Source organism: Grammomys surdaster, unplaced genomic scaffold, assembly GCF_004785775.1.
Source record: "Grammomys surdaster isolate TR1022 unplaced genomic scaffold, NIH_TR_1.0 251, whole genome shotgun sequence".
Classification (NCBI taxonomy): Eukaryota; Metazoa; Chordata; class Mammalia; order Rodentia; family Muridae; genus Grammomys; species Grammomys surdaster.
The window spans coordinates 1745415-1764801 of record NW_021604692.1 but is presented as its reverse complement, the minus strand read 5'-3'; the positions used below and the strand labels follow the sequence as shown (position 1 = coordinate 1764801).

The following is a 19387-nucleotide window of genomic DNA, read 5'->3' as shown; positions in this document are numbered from 1 at the left end:
AGAGAGAGAGAGAGAGAGAGAGAGAGAGAGAGAGAGAGAGAGAGAGAACAAGCATATTTTTTCAGGAAACTCCTGCCTTCACCTTCCCTGAGCTAGGGTCTCAGGCATGTACTGACAAGCCCAGCTTCTTGCACGGATGCTGGAGGTTCCCACACAGGTCCTGATGCCTGTTTGGCAGGCACTTTGCAAATTAAACCAATTCCCCAGCCTCAGGTGTAGAGAATTTCCTCTAAGACAAGTCCAAAAATTTAAATCTGAGCCCAATTCATCTATTCCTCAGGTCTGCCGTTGCAGAGAGAACAGAGGTGTGTTTAATTAATTTATAGCAAGTTTCCAAATGATGAAAACTTGGTTCCCTGACGAAGGACTCTGACTGCCCTTTCAAATGTTCAGAAAAGAAAATATATATATATAACCAAAATATCCTCTGTCTTATTTGATATGTTATTTTGAGAAGACACTTATGTGGTTAAGTAAAACTCAACAAAATACCTGCCCTTGCTGGGTATGGTGGCACACATGTTCAATCCCAGCATTCAAGAGTCAGACAAAAGTAGTCTGTGAGTTTGAGGCCAGTCTGGTCTACAAAGTGAGTTCTAGAGTTCCAGGCTAGCCAGGACTACATAGTGAGATCCTGTATAAAAAGGAAAAAAGCAAACAAATAAAAATCCTGACTGAGAGACACTCCTTATTGTTTTAGACATAAAATCAGTTACAATAACTGTTCATTTAATGTCTCAGAGCAGTGTTTCTCAACATGTGGGTTGTGGCCCCTTTGTGGGTCAAGCAACTCTTTCACAGGGGCTGCCAAGACATCAGAAAACATAGACATTTACATTACAGTTCATAGCCAGCAAAATTACAGTTATGAAGAAGTAATAAAAAAATGTATGGTTGGGGGGGTCACCACAACTTGAGGAGCTGTATTGAAGGGTCAGAGTTAGAACAGTTGAAAACCACTGTCCTAGCAGAATGTTCAAAGATCAGAAATCCTAGATTTAAAAATTAGCCAAAATTATATTCTTAATCTATTCCCTTTTTATCATCAGTACAAGCGGCAGCAAAAGGTACGTTTCCCAGGTGACACTCCATCCAATAACCCTATCTACAGACCTCATAAAGCTCCCTTCCTCTACCAGGAAGCCTTTGAGTGGCTAGTCTTCCACTGAAAGCCATACTTTGGATTTCAAGTACCACCTAGTGGCCAGTTCCTTTTCCTAGTTGCCCAGGCATCCAGACTTTCAAAACTGTATGATGACTCCACAGAAATGAATTAAATTAATTATTCTGTGTGGTCCACAGGCACTTAGAGACCTCACCCTCAGAGAATGTACTAACAGCTGCTGGAGAGATGGTTTAGGAATTAAGAGCACTTACTATTCTTGCAGAGAACCCAGGTTTGGTTCCCTGTACTGACATGAGGCAGTTCACAACCACCTGTAACTCTAGATTCAAGGAATCTAACATTATTCTAGCCTCTACAGGAGGAGGCAGAGACAGGAGAACCCAGGGGCCCACTGGCCAGAAAGTCTAGCTAATCAGTGAATTCCATATTCAGGGAGATGTTGGATGTGGTTGTCAGATCCTTTGATTCCAACACTCAGGAGGCAGAGGCAAGTGGACCTCCATGAGTTCAAAGCCAGCATGGTCCACATAGCCAAGTTCCAGGCCAGCTAGGGCTCCATAGGGAGACTCTGTCTCTAAAATAAAATGAAAGAAAAGACTGTATCTGGTTTTATCTGTTATGAAAAACTCTCAAATTATTTACCTACACAATGAATCACACAAAATACCAACTACAACCTGAGCCTAACATTCGCCAAGCATGTGTGGTGTTGAGAGAAAGTGCCACATTTGCTGGTCAGGAATGGATCTGTTTGAAGAAATCAAGTTGTAAAACACTCTTTGAAATAATTATGGATTTTTTTGAAAGTGAACCAACATAGGAATGCCATTAAGAAATGTATGTCATCCTATATGGCAGTGGGCAGGACAGTGTCCTCCCTATAGACTACAGGCTAGCAAATAAACAGCTCAGTTCCAGGAGTGGGGTTCCTCTTTTGGAGTTGTTGGCTAATGAGGTCCCAGAGAACCCCAAAAACTACAGATGACTGTCAAGGCTAGAGTTTGACAGAAAGACCATGTTGCTGAAGTCCATAAACAAGTTACAGAACATCAGGTGAGTACTGGCCTCGGAGCTTCTTCCCTGTTGGATGTCGTTCGCAGTGCTGATAGGTGCTACCAGAGAGGAAAAGTCATCATTCGTCTTACCCAGCTCTGTGAGCCACAATAATGACTGACTGGCTGGCAACATGTGCCCACTGGCTCAGTAGGGGCACAAGCGCTGTGGGAACAGCCAAAGGTCTTCTGATGGATTTAAGGTCTGCCCCACAATGAAACCTATATGCTGGTACCATTATCTACAGCAGGACAGGTCCCATGGGCTGTAGGGGAGACCCGACTATCATTATTCTACTCAATGAGCATAGTATCAAACTGACTCCCAATGACTTATTGCTAGATCCAGAGATTAGTGCGTCTCTCCACCCTCCTCAGAGAAGCTTCTTGCAATAGACGGAGAGTAACACAGAGAGCCACAACTGGTCAGCATGCAAAGAGTAAGAGAGTGGGACCTCTTGGTACTAAATGGGACACCTATGTTGTACCATCTCCTCTCAAAACTCGGGGATCATCTCAGAAGAGGATGCAGAAAAAAAAATTGTTAGAGAAAGAAGCAAAAGAAGAATACAGTGTTTTCCATATATAGCACGGCAGCTGCACATATAAACTCAGAGATTGTGACAGCACAAGACCTTCACAAGCCCAAGCCAAAAAGAAATCACAGTGTGGAGAAGGGAGGTGGGCATGAGGCTCTGCCCCTTGCTCAGGAGCTACTGCAGGAGGGAAAGTCTGTTTTCTTTAAGGGTGTGATCCTCAGCAAGATGAGCATACCACACTCAAGAATGTTTGGGCAGCATAAATGAATTTGATTTTGTTTTTAAATATGTGAGAGGCAAAGAGGTGGCTCAGTGTTCCAGAGCACTTATTGCTCTTACAGAGGACCTGGGTTTGGCTCCTGGTACCCATAACCATGTGACCCAGAGATGCCCGCTTTTGCCCTCTGTGGCACCAGGCATGCATGTAATACACATACATACATTCAGGTTAAAAAAAGAAAAGAAACTCAAGTATGTAAAATAAAATAAATCTATCTTTTAATTCAAAACAACCAATATTTTTAAAAGTTAAAAATAAATTTAAAAAATGTAAGCACACAAAGTTGGGTGGATAAGGAAGTGAGAGGGCAAAGCTGGGAGAAGTTTCAAGGTGGATATCTTAAAAATACATTGCATGGTGTTCTCACATAATCACTTATAAACATTGTTTTTAGAAAGGAACTTTGTGTTAACCTTGCTGGGTGTGGTGACATCGTTAGCAATATTGAAAGGCAAGCTTACTTTTCAGGGTTGAGGGCAGAGTTCAGCAGAGGAACACTTGCCTGGAATGCAGGCGACCCCAAGTCTCATAACCAGCAAAGAAAAAATAAACGTTAGTTTTCAAAAATAATGACTAAGTTTCACAGAAATGAAATATCTCACTTCTAGCCTACCTTAAAGTGTCTCAGCAGAAATAATAAGTTCCTATTTTTCTGAAAGAGTCAGAGAAAGAAGGCCCTGGTTAAACTAAATGGGTCACACAATAGAACCAAAAGTCATGGATCTTGGCAAGGGATGGTTAGGGAAGAGATGGGGTGATAGGGGTGTGAGGGGGATAAGAGAGAGTGGAGAGACAGCTCTCAAAATGCATTATTTACACATATGAGATTGTCAGATAATAAAATCGATCAATGAAAGTGGGATATGGGATGAAAGTAACTAGTTATAAGATGTTCAAACTTCTCCCACATGTCTTACGTATATGAATGATGTATTAAGTCCCTCGTTAGCTGCAGCACTTAGGGGCGTGGGCCCTGCACCAACCAGAGTAGCACAATAGAGATGGCCCTGACGGCGGGAGAGAGATGCCCTCTGCACCCCTCCTCCACCCCGTTGCCCCTCACTGCCTGCAGCACCCAGGAGGGCTGGCCCACACCTTGTCTAGGCAGCACAGTAGAGCTGACCTTGCTGGTGTGGGCATGGGTGAGCCTGCCCCAAAGTCATGAGAGCAGGAGAGTTGGCCCTGCCCCTTGCCAGCTGTGACATTGGGTGAGCTAGCTGGGGCAGTGCTGAACAGCCTGCCCTGGTGGGGCGGCTGCAGGAGAGCTGACAGGCTGACCAGCTCAGCTACCACCTGGACCCAGGGCTTTGAGTGGGCCCACCCCAACATCTACCCCATCTATGAACTGGAGGAGTACATGAATGGGCCGGCCCTGCAGATCCAAAACTGCAGATCTTCATGGCACAGGGCAACGACGGTATAACCAAGAGGAGTCCTGGTGAGGATCCAGAATTGATGTGTAGCAGAAGCCAGAGACCTTAGACCAGATGGATGACTCATTGCATACTCTGGGACACACTGGGACACACTACAGCTTCCAAGACTGTTGTTGTCTAGTTTGGTTTGTTTTTGTTTTCTTAATTTTATTTTGTGGGGTGAGAGGAGGTTGCAAGGGCAGAGGGCAGGTATGAAGGGACAGAGAGGTGAGTGGGACGGGGTGCAAGATGTGACATTCACAAAGAATCAATAAAAGGTTTAAAAAAATATGAAAGAAAAAAAGAAATATTCTGATACTAACACTTATCCATCACAGGTCCACATACACTGTAGACTTGATTGGGAAATAATTCTTTGGCACCAAACATGAACACGAGCTGCACTGCATATAGTTTACTTGAAGATAAGGATTCATATCTGAGTTAAAATACAGCAGATTAGAGTTAACAGTAAAAAGAATAAACACTAGCAAATGTCAGAAAAAATTAGAAAATCTGGGAAAAAATAGAGGAGAAAGAGGAGTTGGTTGTACAGTGTCAGTCATGGGGCTGGAGAAAGGGCTCAGTAGTTAAGAGATGTACTTACTGCTCTTGCAGAAGAACACAAGGGGCTCATAACTTCCTATAACTTTAATTCTAGGGGGATCTGAGGCCCTGTGACCTCTATGGGCACATAAACTGCCAGCTGTACACATGCACACATGCATTCATGTGCACACACGCATGCACACACATACACATATAAATACAAAATGAATTAATCTTTAAAATAGTAGTAATAGTGTCAGTCTTTCTGAAAACAACGATTGAAGATGCACTTTGGAAAAACCTAATAGTGAGCTGCCAAGATGGCTCCGTAGGTAAAGGTGCTCCCTGCCAAGCCTGGTACCCTGAGTTCAATCCCCAGAATTTACATGGTGGAAGCAGAGGACTGACTCCCACCAGCTGCTCTCTGACTTCACACAAGCTCCGCAATGTTTGTGTGTATGCATGCGTGCTCACGAGCGTGCAAGTGCAAACACACACACACATTAAATAAATAATAAATAGAATTTTTTAAAAGAATAATCTTACTAAACTAAATCCTGCTGGCAATGATAACTGTCTTTAAAAAAATAAAAGGTTTAAAATTTTAAAATGGGGCTGAAAAAAATAAATAAAAATGGGGCTGGTGGTTAAGAACTGTTTCTCTTCTAGAAACTGTAAGACCTAAACCCACACACTTAACATTATTTCACAATTATTTCTCTCCCTTCAGATATCTAGGACAATGAACTCAACCTTTTTTCATAACTCATATTCGTGATCATTCTGGGTCCATTAACATCTGCAAATGCTCAAGCCAGTGTGCTTGCCTCCTCCTTAGCCTTATTGGTTTTCCTTTTTCAGGCTGCTTAGAAGTCTCATGGACTTCTTTATCAAAATGCAAAATTGTTACAAGTCTCATTACCCTGTGAACAAGCAGGACAAATAAACCATCTGGGCCTCTCCTTGTTTTTACACTGCCCTCTGCTGGCAGAATTAATCCATGAAGGTTAAAGTCGAAAACCATTGTAGCAAAAGTTTCAAATAGTTTGTGTAACAATTGATACTTTTTCTAATATGATCATTGCTTCTTTTCACAGGCCCCAAAGCACCTCAGATGTCACAAATCACTTATGATGCATATTTCTAGGACTTCCATTACAACCAAAAACTGATAATGGGGCCGGGCGGTGATGGCGCACGCCTTTAATCCCAGCACTTGGGAGGCAGAGGCAGGGGGATTTCTGAGTTCGAGGCCAGCCTGGTCTACAGAGTGAGTTCCAGGACAGCCAGGGCTACACAGAGAAACCTTGTCTCGAAAAAAACCAAAAAAAAAAAAACTGATAATGGTCTTGCTACTACAAGCAAACACTTTAAAGAGTTTTGCAATTCTATAAAATAATGATCATCTTACCAGAGTCTCTTACAAATCACAGGGTCAAGCTATTGTAGAATGACACCATCCAATAATTAAACAGCAAATTTTTTTAATAAAAGTTGAGTATATGCACCCACTTAAATCCCCATACACTACATTCAGGCATGTTTTCTTTAAATTGTTTCACTTTGAAGGATAATGTTTCTTCTAATGTCCCTAAACATTTGTTCCTAAGGGAGGCATAGCCTAAGATGTATCTTAAACAGAAATATCTAGAGAGTAATCAATGGAGAGGGTCAAATGTTCTAACAACAGGGATAAGTCATGCTTTTATCTTTCCAGAAAATAAAGTTCCAGATGACTCTTGCTCCAATGCATTTAATCAGGACAGCGTCCCTTAGTCTGCCAGATGAACAAAGCGTCAGTAGAAAGACAACAAACCCATCAAGAGGAGACATACCGAGAGGGAGAATAAGCCAATGACTTGGGGAGACACCAAGCTGAGACCTTGGGGAGACAAAAAGGACACAATGCTTCTGTCTTAGTCACTGTTCTATTGCTGTAAAGAGACACCATGACCACAGTAACTATTACAAGGAATGCATTTAACTGGGGGCACTGGAGCTACACCCTGATCCATAGGAGAGAGAGAGAGAGAGAGAGAGAGAGAGAGAGAGAGAGAGAGAGAGAACGAACCCAGGACTGCCAAGGGCTTTTGAAACCTTAAAGTCCACTCGCGATGACACATTTCCTCCAACAAGGCCACACCTCTTACTCCTTCTAACCTTTCACACACACTCCCTAGTAACCGAGCATTTACATTTATGAGCCCATTGAGGCCAATTTTTTTTTATTCAAACCACAACTACTGGCCCCAAAATGATGCTGTTATGTTTATTGACTATATTACATATTCATTTTCAGCTTGTCAATGCAGAATCCAAATGCTTTTGATCAAGGGGAATAAAATTCTTTTCTGTAGTAGAAAACAGTATGATGTTGTTTTGCCATACCAAGAATTGTTTTTATCCTTTGGGATCAGTTGTCTGAACAAAAGACAGTAGACAAATATTTAGTCACATGAATGGAGGATATTCTTGATTAGACTAATCTACACGATCAATCCAAATGCTATAATACAGATTTTAGCATAATTAAGTACTCTTTATAAAGTTCTGATAGTGGAAATTATAGTTATATAAAGATGAAGAAAGGACTATCTAATGTACTACTTACTAAAGTTATTGTTATTGTACCTAGAGTAGGGCTATCTGTTGCCAGTGGTTTAGAAAATAACCTCTTGCTTCATTTGACACATGGAAGTCAATGAGAACAGCCTGTTTGTATCTGAGAAGACCTGCCTATAGTGGGGCTCTTAAAAAGACATGTATATGGCACAGGAGTCACACATGTAAATTATACACAAATAGCAGGGGATTGCCTTAATTTGGGTTTTACTGCTGTGAAGAGACACCATGACCACAGCAACTCTTATAAAGGAAAACATTTAATTGGGGCTGGCTTACAGTTCGGAGGTTTAGTCCATTATCATCATGGTAGGAAGCTTGGCAGCATGCAAGCAGGTTTAGTGCTGAAGAAGGAGCTGAGAGTTCTGCATCTTGATCTGTAGACAGCAGAAGGAGTGTATCCCACTAAGCCTAGCTTGAGCATAGGAGACCTCTAAGCCCACCCCCACAATGACACACTTCTTCCAGCAAGGCCACACCTACCCCCAAAAGGCCACACCTCCTAATAGTGCCACTCTCTCTTAGCCAAGCATTCAAGCTCGAGTCTGTGGGACCATACCTATTCAAACCAGCACAGGAATGCAGTAGAGTTTACCCTCAGCCATATCCACAGGGCTTCCCCTGACATTCCTGCCAATGGTGCCTTTTTTGTCACGTTGTTTGTGCTTCAAATGTACTTCTGTCCCTCCTTACCGTGATCCCACCTCTGATTATGCCCTTCCCTCTGGTAAACAATGCCTGTGAATGAACATTTTTGTGTGTGTGTGAAAATGCTACTTATCTGTCCTTCTTGCAGGTTAGAAAGGCTTAGTGGGATAGGCGGTATCACACCTATTTTATTCAGCAAATCTTGGCAATTAATTAAGAGAATTAAGAGATTTCTCCCTCAAAACCATCATGATTCTGTGCATCTATAGTATCCCAAAATGGAAGCCACCAAAATGGCTTTTTTTTCACCAGTCCCAGGAATGATTATTGGAATACATAGACATTTCAAAAATGGCCTGTATGATAGCAAGACTATTAATATGACAGCAAAAATATTAGCCGAAGCTAATCAAGAGATGGGTGAATTAAGAACCAAGCTTTTACAAACTAAAGCTACTGTAAATTATTTGGGACTCAAGCATAATCTTGGATGTCAATCATTTCCTAGCTTGTGTTGCTTTAATATGTCAGCGTTCCTTCATATTACGGATGCTCAAATTGCTAATCTGAATAAAGAGAAAAAATTCACATGTGAGTAGGCATCATGGTTTAGACGGCTTCCCCATTTCCTTGGTCCTCTGATAGTATTCTTACAATTCTCCTTTGCTTGCCTCTAACATTTAGACTAGCCATACAGACAATACGTTCAACTCTGGCCTCAATTTTCTCTTTAAAAAGTAAGAATTGCAGAGACATAAGGGGCACAGAGGTCTCTGTGCTCACAGATATGCACTGGGGGCCTGGACTGTTAAGCACACAGGGTTGTTCCTCCAAGGGAAGGAGAGCAAACCGTTTTCTACCCACACGGCTGGAACAGATGTGTGTTCTAGCCTGGCGACCACTGTGCAATCTGTGTGGCTGGAGACTTTTGGGTACTGGACTGTTCTCATAAACCTACTCTTCTCGGGCAATCTATAGAACCTATCTTTATGAGAGGTTCCACTGGTACTTTACAAAGAGTCTTGATGTTGTTGAGGTCTGCCCATCCCCCAGCATAGCTGTAGCCATTTTGTTCCATGCCTACCAGCTATTTCGTATTGTGGCTGTAACATGCCTGCCAGTCACTGACACAGAGAAGAGACTTGACTCAGAACAGGACCATGCTAACCACATCCCCAGTTATGTTCTGAGGTTTCTTCATCTTAAGGAATTCCACAAAGCTTTATGTAGGACCCATCTGGTCAATATGAACTGTTGTGTCTAAAATGGCTTGACGTAGAGTTATCCACCGGGTGGCACTTCCTCATCTGTGTATGAGCTCATTGTGGTTTTTGTGGTTTTAGCCCTTTATGAGATGACAGAGAAAGATGTTATGGGTCACAGCCTGTGCCTCTGAATTCTAGGCTATGGCCCTGATGGATCAGTCATAGGATGTGCATTCAATAAACCATCCCTGTCTGAGATAGGTGTTTATGTGGTTTGTGGGACGACTCCTGGACTCCAACAGACGTAGTCATGTCTAATCTGCAGTTACCTTACTTTGTTCCTCAGAGTTAAGTATGTGTTGTCGTGTCGTGCATGTGGGATTGAGTGAATCATCACAATAAAGGTTTTCACCAGATTGTGTTGTGCTTAAGTAAGTCTAAAATTAACCACTAGGGGTCAGACTTCATAGTTTCAGACAACCCTGTCTATTGAGTCTTGCACTGAACCACATTCTTGCTTCCCAGGGCAAACGGTTACTCTGCGGCCCATGAAGTCTACAGAGACCTCTGCAGCCTGGCCTGCTGATTAGACTCGGCTGGCCTTGCCAATGGGGGCCCAGGATCCTCCCGTTTCTCCCCACCACCACCCCAGTGCTAGGATTACAAGCACATGCCACCTACACTTGACTGAGGCAGAAGTTCAGGTCTCCATATTTGCATAGATTGAGCCATTTCCCAAGTCCGAACTACCCACATTTTTTGAAACGCCATCTTTTACTAAAAATCATTTGAACATGTGGTCTTTGCATACTTAGATACTTGGCAAAATTTTTCTCAAAAATTAACCAAGCTGATTGGTCATTTCAAAAGAAAAAAAAAGTTGGGAGTATTTGTTACCAGTGCTCTTACATACACTGCAATGTGTAGTTGACATTATGCTATTAAGAAATAGTATCACAGGGTGGAGGGGGGATGGCCCAGGGTAAGAGCATTTGATGTGCAAGCATGAGTACCTGAGTTCAAATCCCCAGAGCCCACATTAAAAAATAAAGTTCCAGGACAGCCAAAGCTACATAGTGAGACCGGTCTCAAGAAGCAAAAACAAAACTAAGAAACAAAAAACAGATTTATCCATGTGGTAGTGCATGCCTTGGATCCCAGGACTTGGGAGGCAAAGGCAGGTAGATCTCTGTGACTTTAAGACTGTTCTGGTCTTCATAGTGAGCTCCGAGACAGCTAGGGCTATGTAGAAAAACCATTTCTTTAAAAAAAAAAAAAAAAGGTGTGTCAATGTGACCACTGTATTGGGGAGTCACTGGATAGATAATTCAGTGGTAAAGAACACTGGTCACTCTTTCAAGGGTCTTAGGTTCAATTTCCAGAACCTACATTGCCTCTCACAATCATCTGTAACTCCAGTTCTGGGACATCACGCTCTCTTCTGGCCTCTGTAGGTATCAGGCATACATGTGACGCACAAATATATGCAGGCAAAACACCCATATGATTAAAAAAAAAAAAAAAGATGTCGACAGAATAAAAAAAAAGAGGCTGTGAGGTTGAGAGGGATTTGGGGTGGGGCCCAGGGGGAGCTAGAGTGGGTGGTAGAGGACAGATGTGATTAGTATGCACTGGATAAATATATGAAACTTTCAAAGAATAAAAACTAACCTCATTTGTTACTTTTAACATAACAAATGAGATCGTGCAAAAGTGCGGCCAGAGTCCCTGGCTTGAACACTGGTTGATCTTTGTAACCACAGTGACCAATGCGGTAGAAGAGAGCTAGGCGACTTATGAAGCGCTCTCGCTCTGTCCTCCACGTTAGGGGGACTCTTGGACCACATGGAAATGTCCAGCATAGAAGTTCTGGCAGCTTCTAGCTCTCAGCCTGAATCTCAGCTAGAACTGACGTGAGTGAGCTTCCAGACTCCAGGCGTCAGGCTGTGAGTCTTCCATGTTACAGATAGGATCGCAGGAAGTCAATGCCCCTGCTACCCCACCCCCACCCGACCCCCGTCTGCAGTGTCAACAGATAAAAATGGTGGGAGAGACACTGTGTTGGGGAGTCACTTCTTCCGCAGCAGTAACCCTGCGGTGGTGCGTTTTTCAGGGGTGGACATGTGTCCCGTTCATGTCTTTCCTAAGCAGAATACATCAGTGATGCTGATTCTTGGGGTTCGGGGACCAGGAGGGATAATGAAGCACACTGAAGCCACAGCGTTGGTTTCGACTCATCTCATGAGTAACCTATTGACCACGCCACTCAAACATCCATGGGGACAAGAAAGAGCCATTTGGGGAATTGGAGAGATAGCACAGTTGGTGAAATGTTTACCTTGCGAATGTGAAGACCCGAATTTTATCCCAAAAATGTAAGTGTTACAGCTCTGAGGGGAAAGGCATCCTGGCAGTTAGAATCCAAGGAATACCACAAAACCACTGCACAACTAACCTCACACAGGAGAGTTCCTGAGAGACACAGGAGGGTGGCTGCTTCTACTGAGGTGAGAAACAGCAAAGAACTGAGCCGGAAGCTGGTTTCTTGGCGGCAGAGTTTTCTGGGAGGATTGAGCTCAGGCTTTTTACCCTACACGGAACCCACGGTTTTAAAAAGCCAAGCATGGTGGAGTGCACTTATAATTTTGGGGAGGCAGAGATAGGTGGGTGCCTGGAGCTCTCGGAACAGCCAGTCTACTTGCTGAGTTCCAGGCTAGTCGGAAACTCCAACAGTGTGCCTATGACCGCCATACAAATGCACATGCGCCTGCACACGAACAAAGAGTCACACACACAAACTGAAAAAAAGAAAGAAAGGGAGACAGAGAGGAAGTGAGAGAGGAAAGAATTCCGAAGGAAGGGAGAGGGGGAAAGGAGGAGGGAGGAGGGGAAGGTGAGAGGGGTGAAGGGAAGGGAGGAGAGGGGAGGGAAAAGGTGAGAGGGAGGGAGGGAAGGAGGAAGAGTTTCTTCTTTGCAGCCATTGCTGCTTTTGTGTTAAGAAGCCCATGAGACTTAGATCAGCCCAACAGAAAGCTAAGATCCCCAGTGCATCATGGGAAGACTAAGATCTCCAATGCAGCATAAGTCCCAGGTTGATGCTGAGGCTATGCCAAGGAGATTCTAAGAGGCTGGGTGTACATTGTGAATAACCCAACAAAGCCTGGTTGAGAACCAACAACTGTCCTAATATCCTAACCTGCTCACCGCCCTAAAGGAGCTATCACCCAAGATCTGCAAGCCCTACGTCACTGCCTCTGTTCTCATCTCTGCTCCTGGCTACAACTCACTCCCTGTTTCATGGAATTTCAGTAGGCCGTGTTTCAGGATGGGTACCCTTGGCCTGAGTGGTACTTTGACTGGATTTTTGTCTTTCTTTTTTAATCTGTTCTTTTTTGTTTAGAAAGAATCTTTGTATACAGCTCAGATTGCCCTCAAATTCACAACCCTACTTCCATGGCCCACCAAGTTCTGGGATTTCAATAAACACCACCACTCCCAGCTTGTAGAGAGTACTTACAAAGATGTTGTGCTGTTTTCAGCCCCAGAACAGTGCTCACACAGACAGCTAAGGATCTCTTAGAGGCATGGTTGGGTCAGGGGCATCACCGTGATAATTGAAAAAAAGGAGGAAATGTTTATCCCGGAGAATGAACACCAATCAAGGACACTGGGACTGGGCACAGGAGTGACCCAGAGTGAGGGTGAGCTGGGGTGTGTTTCTGCAATCATCGGGCGCCAGGAAAAGCTAAACATGTTCTTTATTTCTACCCCCTCCTCTGTAATATGGAGACCATTGCACCAAGGCCTTCTAACTACCTTTCTTTTTCTGGGTATTATAAATAATAGGAGAAAAATAATCACATAATTGTTTTTTAGTATTTATTTTATGCGTATGATGTCTTGCCTCATACACACACACACACACACACATATATATATATGCACATAAACATATATATATATATATATATATATATATATACTTATATATATGCATACCGCATGTGTGCCTGGTGCCCACAGAGGTCAGAGAGGGTGTTAGATCCTCTGGAGCCAGTGTTCTTGGCAGTTGTGAGTTGCCATATAGATGCTGGGAATTGAACCTGGGTCCTCTGGAAGAGCAGTATGTATTTTTTTCATATATATTTTCCTGATTATAGCATATGTAAGATTTTTTTCATTAATTAATGTATTTACTTTACAATTCTGATCACAACTTCCCCTCCTTCCTCTCCTACCAGCCCCTCTCTTTCACTCTTCCCCCCTCCCCAGGCTCCCTTCCCTCTCTCCTCAGAGAAAGGGAGGCCTCCATGGATATCAACCTGCCTTGGCATATCAAGTTGCAGTAGGATTAGGTGCATCTTCTCCTATTGTGGCTAGACAAGGCAGCCCCAGTTGGAGGAAAGAGATCCAGAGGCAGGCAACAGAGTCAGAGACAGCCCTGCTCCTGCTGTTAGGAGTCCCACATGAAGACCAAGCTACACATCTGTTACATATGGATAGAGGACCTAGGTCCATCCCATGCATGTTCTCTGGTTGGTGGTTCAGTTTCAGTGAGCCCCTATGGGTCCAGGCTAGTTGACTCTGTAGGTTTTCTTGCAGTGTCCTTGATCTCTCTGGCTCCTTCAATCCCTCCTCCCCCTCTTCCACAAGATTCCCTAAGATCCACCTAATGTTTGACTTTGATCTCTGCATCTGTTTCCATCAGCTGCTGTGTGAAGCCTCTCAGATGACAGTTATGCTAGGCACCTATCTGCAAGTATAGCAGAATGTTGTTAATAGTGTCAGAGGTGGGCTCCCTCTCATGGCATGGGTCTCAAGATGGACCAGTCATTGGTTGGCCATCTCCTCAATTTCTGCTCCATCTTTATCTCTGCACAACTTGTAGCAGGACAAATTGTGAGTCAAAGGTTTTGTGGCTGGGTTGGTGTCCCTATCCACTGGAAGGAATTCTTGCCTGGTTACAGGAGGTGGCTGTTTCAGGTACTATATCTCCTTTTGCTATGTCTTAGCTAGGGTCACTCTCAGATCCCTCGGATTTTCTATTGTCCTTGGTTTCTAGCTTGTCCCAGAAAGTAGTATGTGTTTATAACCTCTGAGCCATTTTTCTGGTCCTAATCTCACATTTTTTATACCATGCACAGACAGTGGATAATATATAATATCAATCCTCCTGGGGAGTGTGTGGCCTTCCTGCGGTGTACCTGTGCCATCCACATTTCCATTCGGGACGACCTCGAGTTTCATGAACAGTCCTGATGCTCGACTCAGCATGCAGAGTATCAAACAGTCTGCAGATCGGGACTAATCTGAAAGCTGAGCTCCTTATGTGAGGTACCTATTCTGCAGGCCCATCTCCTCCCTAGCCTGCTTCATTTGACCAGAGATGCTGAGAAAGCTATACTTACCCTGCTCCAGGGTTAATAACAAGTGTGGAACTAGAGAGATGGCCCAGTGGCTTAGAGCTCATCCTGTGTTGCAGAGAATCAGAGATCTGTTTTAGCACCCAAGTTGGATCACTCATCCCAACTTTTAACTTCAGTTAAGAAGATCTAAGGCCCTCTTCTGGCCTCTGGGGAGCACTGAATTCCCATACACACACCTGCCCACAGACACACATACACATGTTTAACTTTTTTATCTTTTAAAATAAAAGAACAAGAAGTATAAAGATCATCTTCTTGTTCTTGTCTTAGATATATTATGTTCTCCTCAAGACAAAAAAAATAGCAACACACAGAAGTTTGCTAGAAAACTGTTATCAGACAGAATCAGAGAAAATTCAGCTCCCGGAGCAGCACACAGACCTTCTTTGGCTGCACTTCACTGCTCATGGCCCAAGGCCATGAAGAGGCCAATAAAGGCCAGAGCCCAAGAACAGTAGCCCAGACCCTGGGCTTTTTTCTATCGCCCAACCATGAAGCTCCTTTTTCCTCTCTTTGCCAGCCTCATGCTTCAGTATCCAGTGAAATCAGGTAATGTGGACTCCTGGTTTAGGGACGACAGATGTGAGGAAGCAGGATTGGGCTGCCTGTGGTGCTGGGACCCTTAAGAGATTCTAAAAGATGACATTTCCCCCCCCCTCAAAAAAAAGGTGGCTGGAGAGCTGATCCAATCCCTAGACTATGTCTGATAGAGACGCCAAGGAGCTACAGGGAGAGCGGGGTATTGTTGTGTATTCAGGAACTGTCTGATACTATGTAGGCTCTGTCTCTTAGCTTGCAACTCAATACTTGTGAGCTCTAGTCCTGACTTAACCATATTTTGCATTTTTAAGATCTATATGTGTGTGTGTGTGTGTGTATGTGTGTGTGTATGTGTGTGTGTGAGAGAGAGAGAGAGAGACAGAGAGAGACAGAGACAGACAGAGAATACAATGTGGTATATGACACACAGAGAGGACATGCAGGCACATGCATGTGGAAGTCAGAGAACAATATCAGGTGTCAGTCCTTGCCACCCAACCTGTTTGGCCGAGTCTTTGGTTGTTTGGCACTGTGTACGCCAGGCTAGTTGACCCATGGGGCGGGGGAGACAGTTCTGTGGATTCTCCTGTCTCCACCTCCTGTTGCACTGTAGGAACACTTGGATTACAGATGCAGGCACCACATCTCAGGTCCTTGTGCTTGTACAACAAGTGCTTTGCCCCACTCCCCAACCCCATTAAAGTCATATCTTAATGCAAAGCTCAAATCTCCATGTACCTCTGTGCACAAAGGATGAAATTCTTACCTCCGTGTTAATAAAAAAAAAAATAGGATTCAGTAAGCAGGGCTATGTCTCCATATCAGCTTTTCCAGAAGAGTCATATGATTTCTCTCAGACTCTGTCTTCTTGGAAACCCTCCAACTACCATAAGGGTGTCTAGGGACATACTTTAGCACATGACAGAACAGGAGACTGTCCACTTGAAAAGGGAGAAAGACGGAGGCTTGTTTCTGTAATCAAGAAACACCCAGCTACTTGAAAGAATCATAATGAGTCAGATAAAGAAAATAGAGCCAAAGACGTTTGTAATGTTCTTGGGGACATAGACAGGTAAGTCTGTGTCCTTGAGTAAAGTCACTTAACCATGTTCAGCTTCAAACCTAGCATGCGTGTCCTGGGGGAGTCAGTGTGACTGTTTCTGGTACTAATGTGTCTGTTCTGTGGTCCTCGGAAGAACAATGTGAAGATGTATGAAAATAACAAAGCAAATATATATGCAAAAATATTCTCTGAGAATTATTTATGTTTTATTGGCATGCACTAATTATATATAATAATCGGATTCATTATGACATCTTATGTACATAGCATATTTTTATGATATTCACTCCCTACCCTCGCTTGCCCCCTCACTCCTGCCGATCCCCATTCCCTCTCCTCCTGTCTGTCCCTTTCTAGCGTGATGTCTTTCTTTCTTCCTTTCTTTCTTTCTTTCTTTCTTTCTTTCTTTCTTTCTTTCTTTCTTTCTTTTTTAATTTTGTGCTCAGTGAGTTTTATTGGGGTTGCTTTCAGAAGCATGGGCAATGGGCTATCTACAGGAGCATGGTCAGCTTATCAGTGGCTACACCACTGAAGAAAGTCTCTCTTGTCTTCAGCCATCCCCATCTCCACAGAGATCCCCAGGACGGGGTGAGGCCTCTTCAACCCCTTATCCTTCCACAGCAGGATGCTGACACACCCAATCTTGTGCAGGTTGTCACAGGTGCTATAACCTTTGGAAATTATCCGATGCTAAATAAATTACCTCTAATTTACATAAAGTCGACAAAATTATTAAGGTAGGTAACAGAGAAAGAAAAGATTTCTTAGTTGAGGAAAAACAGTGAGACATTGGGGTGGGACATTCAGCAGATGAAGATGAATTCCTAAGAGCGGCCTAGTGATTGACAGAGGTCAAAGATGACAGGCTTCAGAAAAGACAACCCTTCTGAAAACCCTATTCATTCTGTTTTAGAAGTGTTTCATGGTTTATTTCACTAAACGTAAGCCCCTATTCTACTTCTTTCCTGCAAATGATCATTCCATTCTTCTCTGTGGCCACACAGAAAGAAGAGTACTTCATGTTGTCTTATGCCGAAGAAAAGAAATAGTCCACCTGAGTATAATACACCAGGGACTACCCGGGGTTGAACAAAGAAGGCTTGCTTTGATCAGCACACATTGTACACATGTGCTGAAATCTCCCACTGAACTCACTAATGTAGCATATGTTAAAATAATAGCCATGATTCTTTCTTGGATTACTTTTACTGACATTGTTGTTTTTATAGGATTATAGAGGGGGTGGGAGGCTCTGCTGGTGTGGAGGATACAAAATTGGAGGTCAAAAATGCTGTCTTAGGGCTGGAGATGTAGTTAGTGAGAGAGTGACTGCCACAAAGTCCAACGTTCAAAGCCCAGTACCACCAAACAGAAGGGAAGGAAGGGAGGATAAGAAGGAAGGAGGGTAGGAGGAAGGGAGAGTAGGAGAGAGGGAGGGAGGAAAAGGAAGAAGGGAGGAAGGAAGGCAGAGAGAGGGAGGAGGAGGGAAGGAGGAAAGAGAGGTGGGGGAGAGACAGTGAGGGAGGAAGAGAGGGAGGGAAAGAGGGAAGGAGGAAGAGAGGGAGGGAGGGAAAGAAGGAAGGAGATGCCATTATGAAACCACAGAGCATCTCCATGATCTTGTGCTGGAAGCCAGAAGACAAACTCAGGTGACTGTCCTTGGTTACCATTCACCTTGTTTTTGTTTCTGTTGTTCTTGAGACAGGGTTTCACTCTGTGTCTCTGGTTAGCCTGGAACTCTCTATGTAAACCAGACTGGCCTCAGATTCACAGAGATCCACTTGTCTCTGCCTCTCAAGTGCTGGAATTAAAGATGTGTGCTACAGTAGGCTGGTTCATTTATCTTGTGTTCTGAGACAGGATCTCTCATTGGTTTGAGGCTCACTGACCAGGTTAGGCTAGCCGGCCAGTGACCCCTAGGGACTTCTCTGTCCACCCTTGACTTCCCAAACATGCTACCACACTTGCCTTTTCTACATAGACTCTTAGAATTGAACTCACTTCCCTATACTTGCATGGAGAGCACTTTACCAACCAAGTTATCTCCATCCCATTCTTGAATATTTGTAAATTTAAAACAAGGCTTTACTGTGAAGCTCTGGCTAGCCTGGAACTCTCTATGTAGTCTAGGCTGGCATCAAACTCACGGAGATCTTCCTGTCTCTAAAAAAGACATGTGATACCGTTTCTAAGGTTACTCAAGAAGAGGAGACTAAACAAGAGATTTATTATGGGCTCCAGGTCTTCTCTGAAACACCCCCATCATCCAACGCTGTCCCTAAAGGCTGACAACACCTCTCACTCTAATCCCCACCCACCAGCAGTCTGCACTACACCTCTAATGATTAACTTTGGCCCAGTGGTTTCTCTCTCTCCCCCATGCAGAATTTTTGGCAGCGAAAAAATGTTTGATGGGCTTTGGGAAATGCAAAGACAGCTGCCTCCCAGAGGAAACCCAGATGCAGGACTGCAAAAATAAAAAGTGCTGCATGAGCCCCAAAGCGTCAGAACTGATTAAAAGCTACCTGCGACAAGAAATACCCCACATAGCCGATGACAGCGTCGTAGAGATGATGAAGATTGAAAAGAATTTCACAGAGGAGATGGAGAGAAACCAACCCTTACTGTCACTCTCCCAAATCCGGGCTGCCAAGAACCTTTTGTCCCATACCAACTCTGCTATCAGCCCAAATGCCTTCCCCGTAAAGTCTGTCACCACCAGAGCCAGGAGACGCAGCGTGGATGATACTGCTCCCATCGAGAGGCACACCAAACAAAGCAGGGATTCTGCCAATGCTGCCCCTCAGCCCCAACCTGGGCCACCTTAGACATGGCCAGCACCCCCATGGCAGCCAGGAAGCAGATTAGTGTGTAGCAGGTCCTTCTCTTGGGGCATCAGGCTCCTCTCTACCTCCACAGGCA

At 43.9% G+C, this 19387-nt stretch overlaps 1 protein-coding gene across 1 annotated transcript; it reads left to right on the top strand.

The window, feature by feature from the left end:
- Positions 1–15329: 15329 nt before the first annotated feature.
- Positions 15330–19387, top strand: Defb129 (defensin beta 129). Its single transcript, XM_028774899.1, has 2 exons — positions 15330–15411; positions 18851–19387. Exons 1-2 carry the CDS (start codon positions 15354–15356, stop codon positions 19291–19293), a joined length of 501 nt encoding a protein of 166 aa, XP_028630732.1. The 5' UTR covers positions 15330–15353; the 3' UTR covers positions 19294–19387.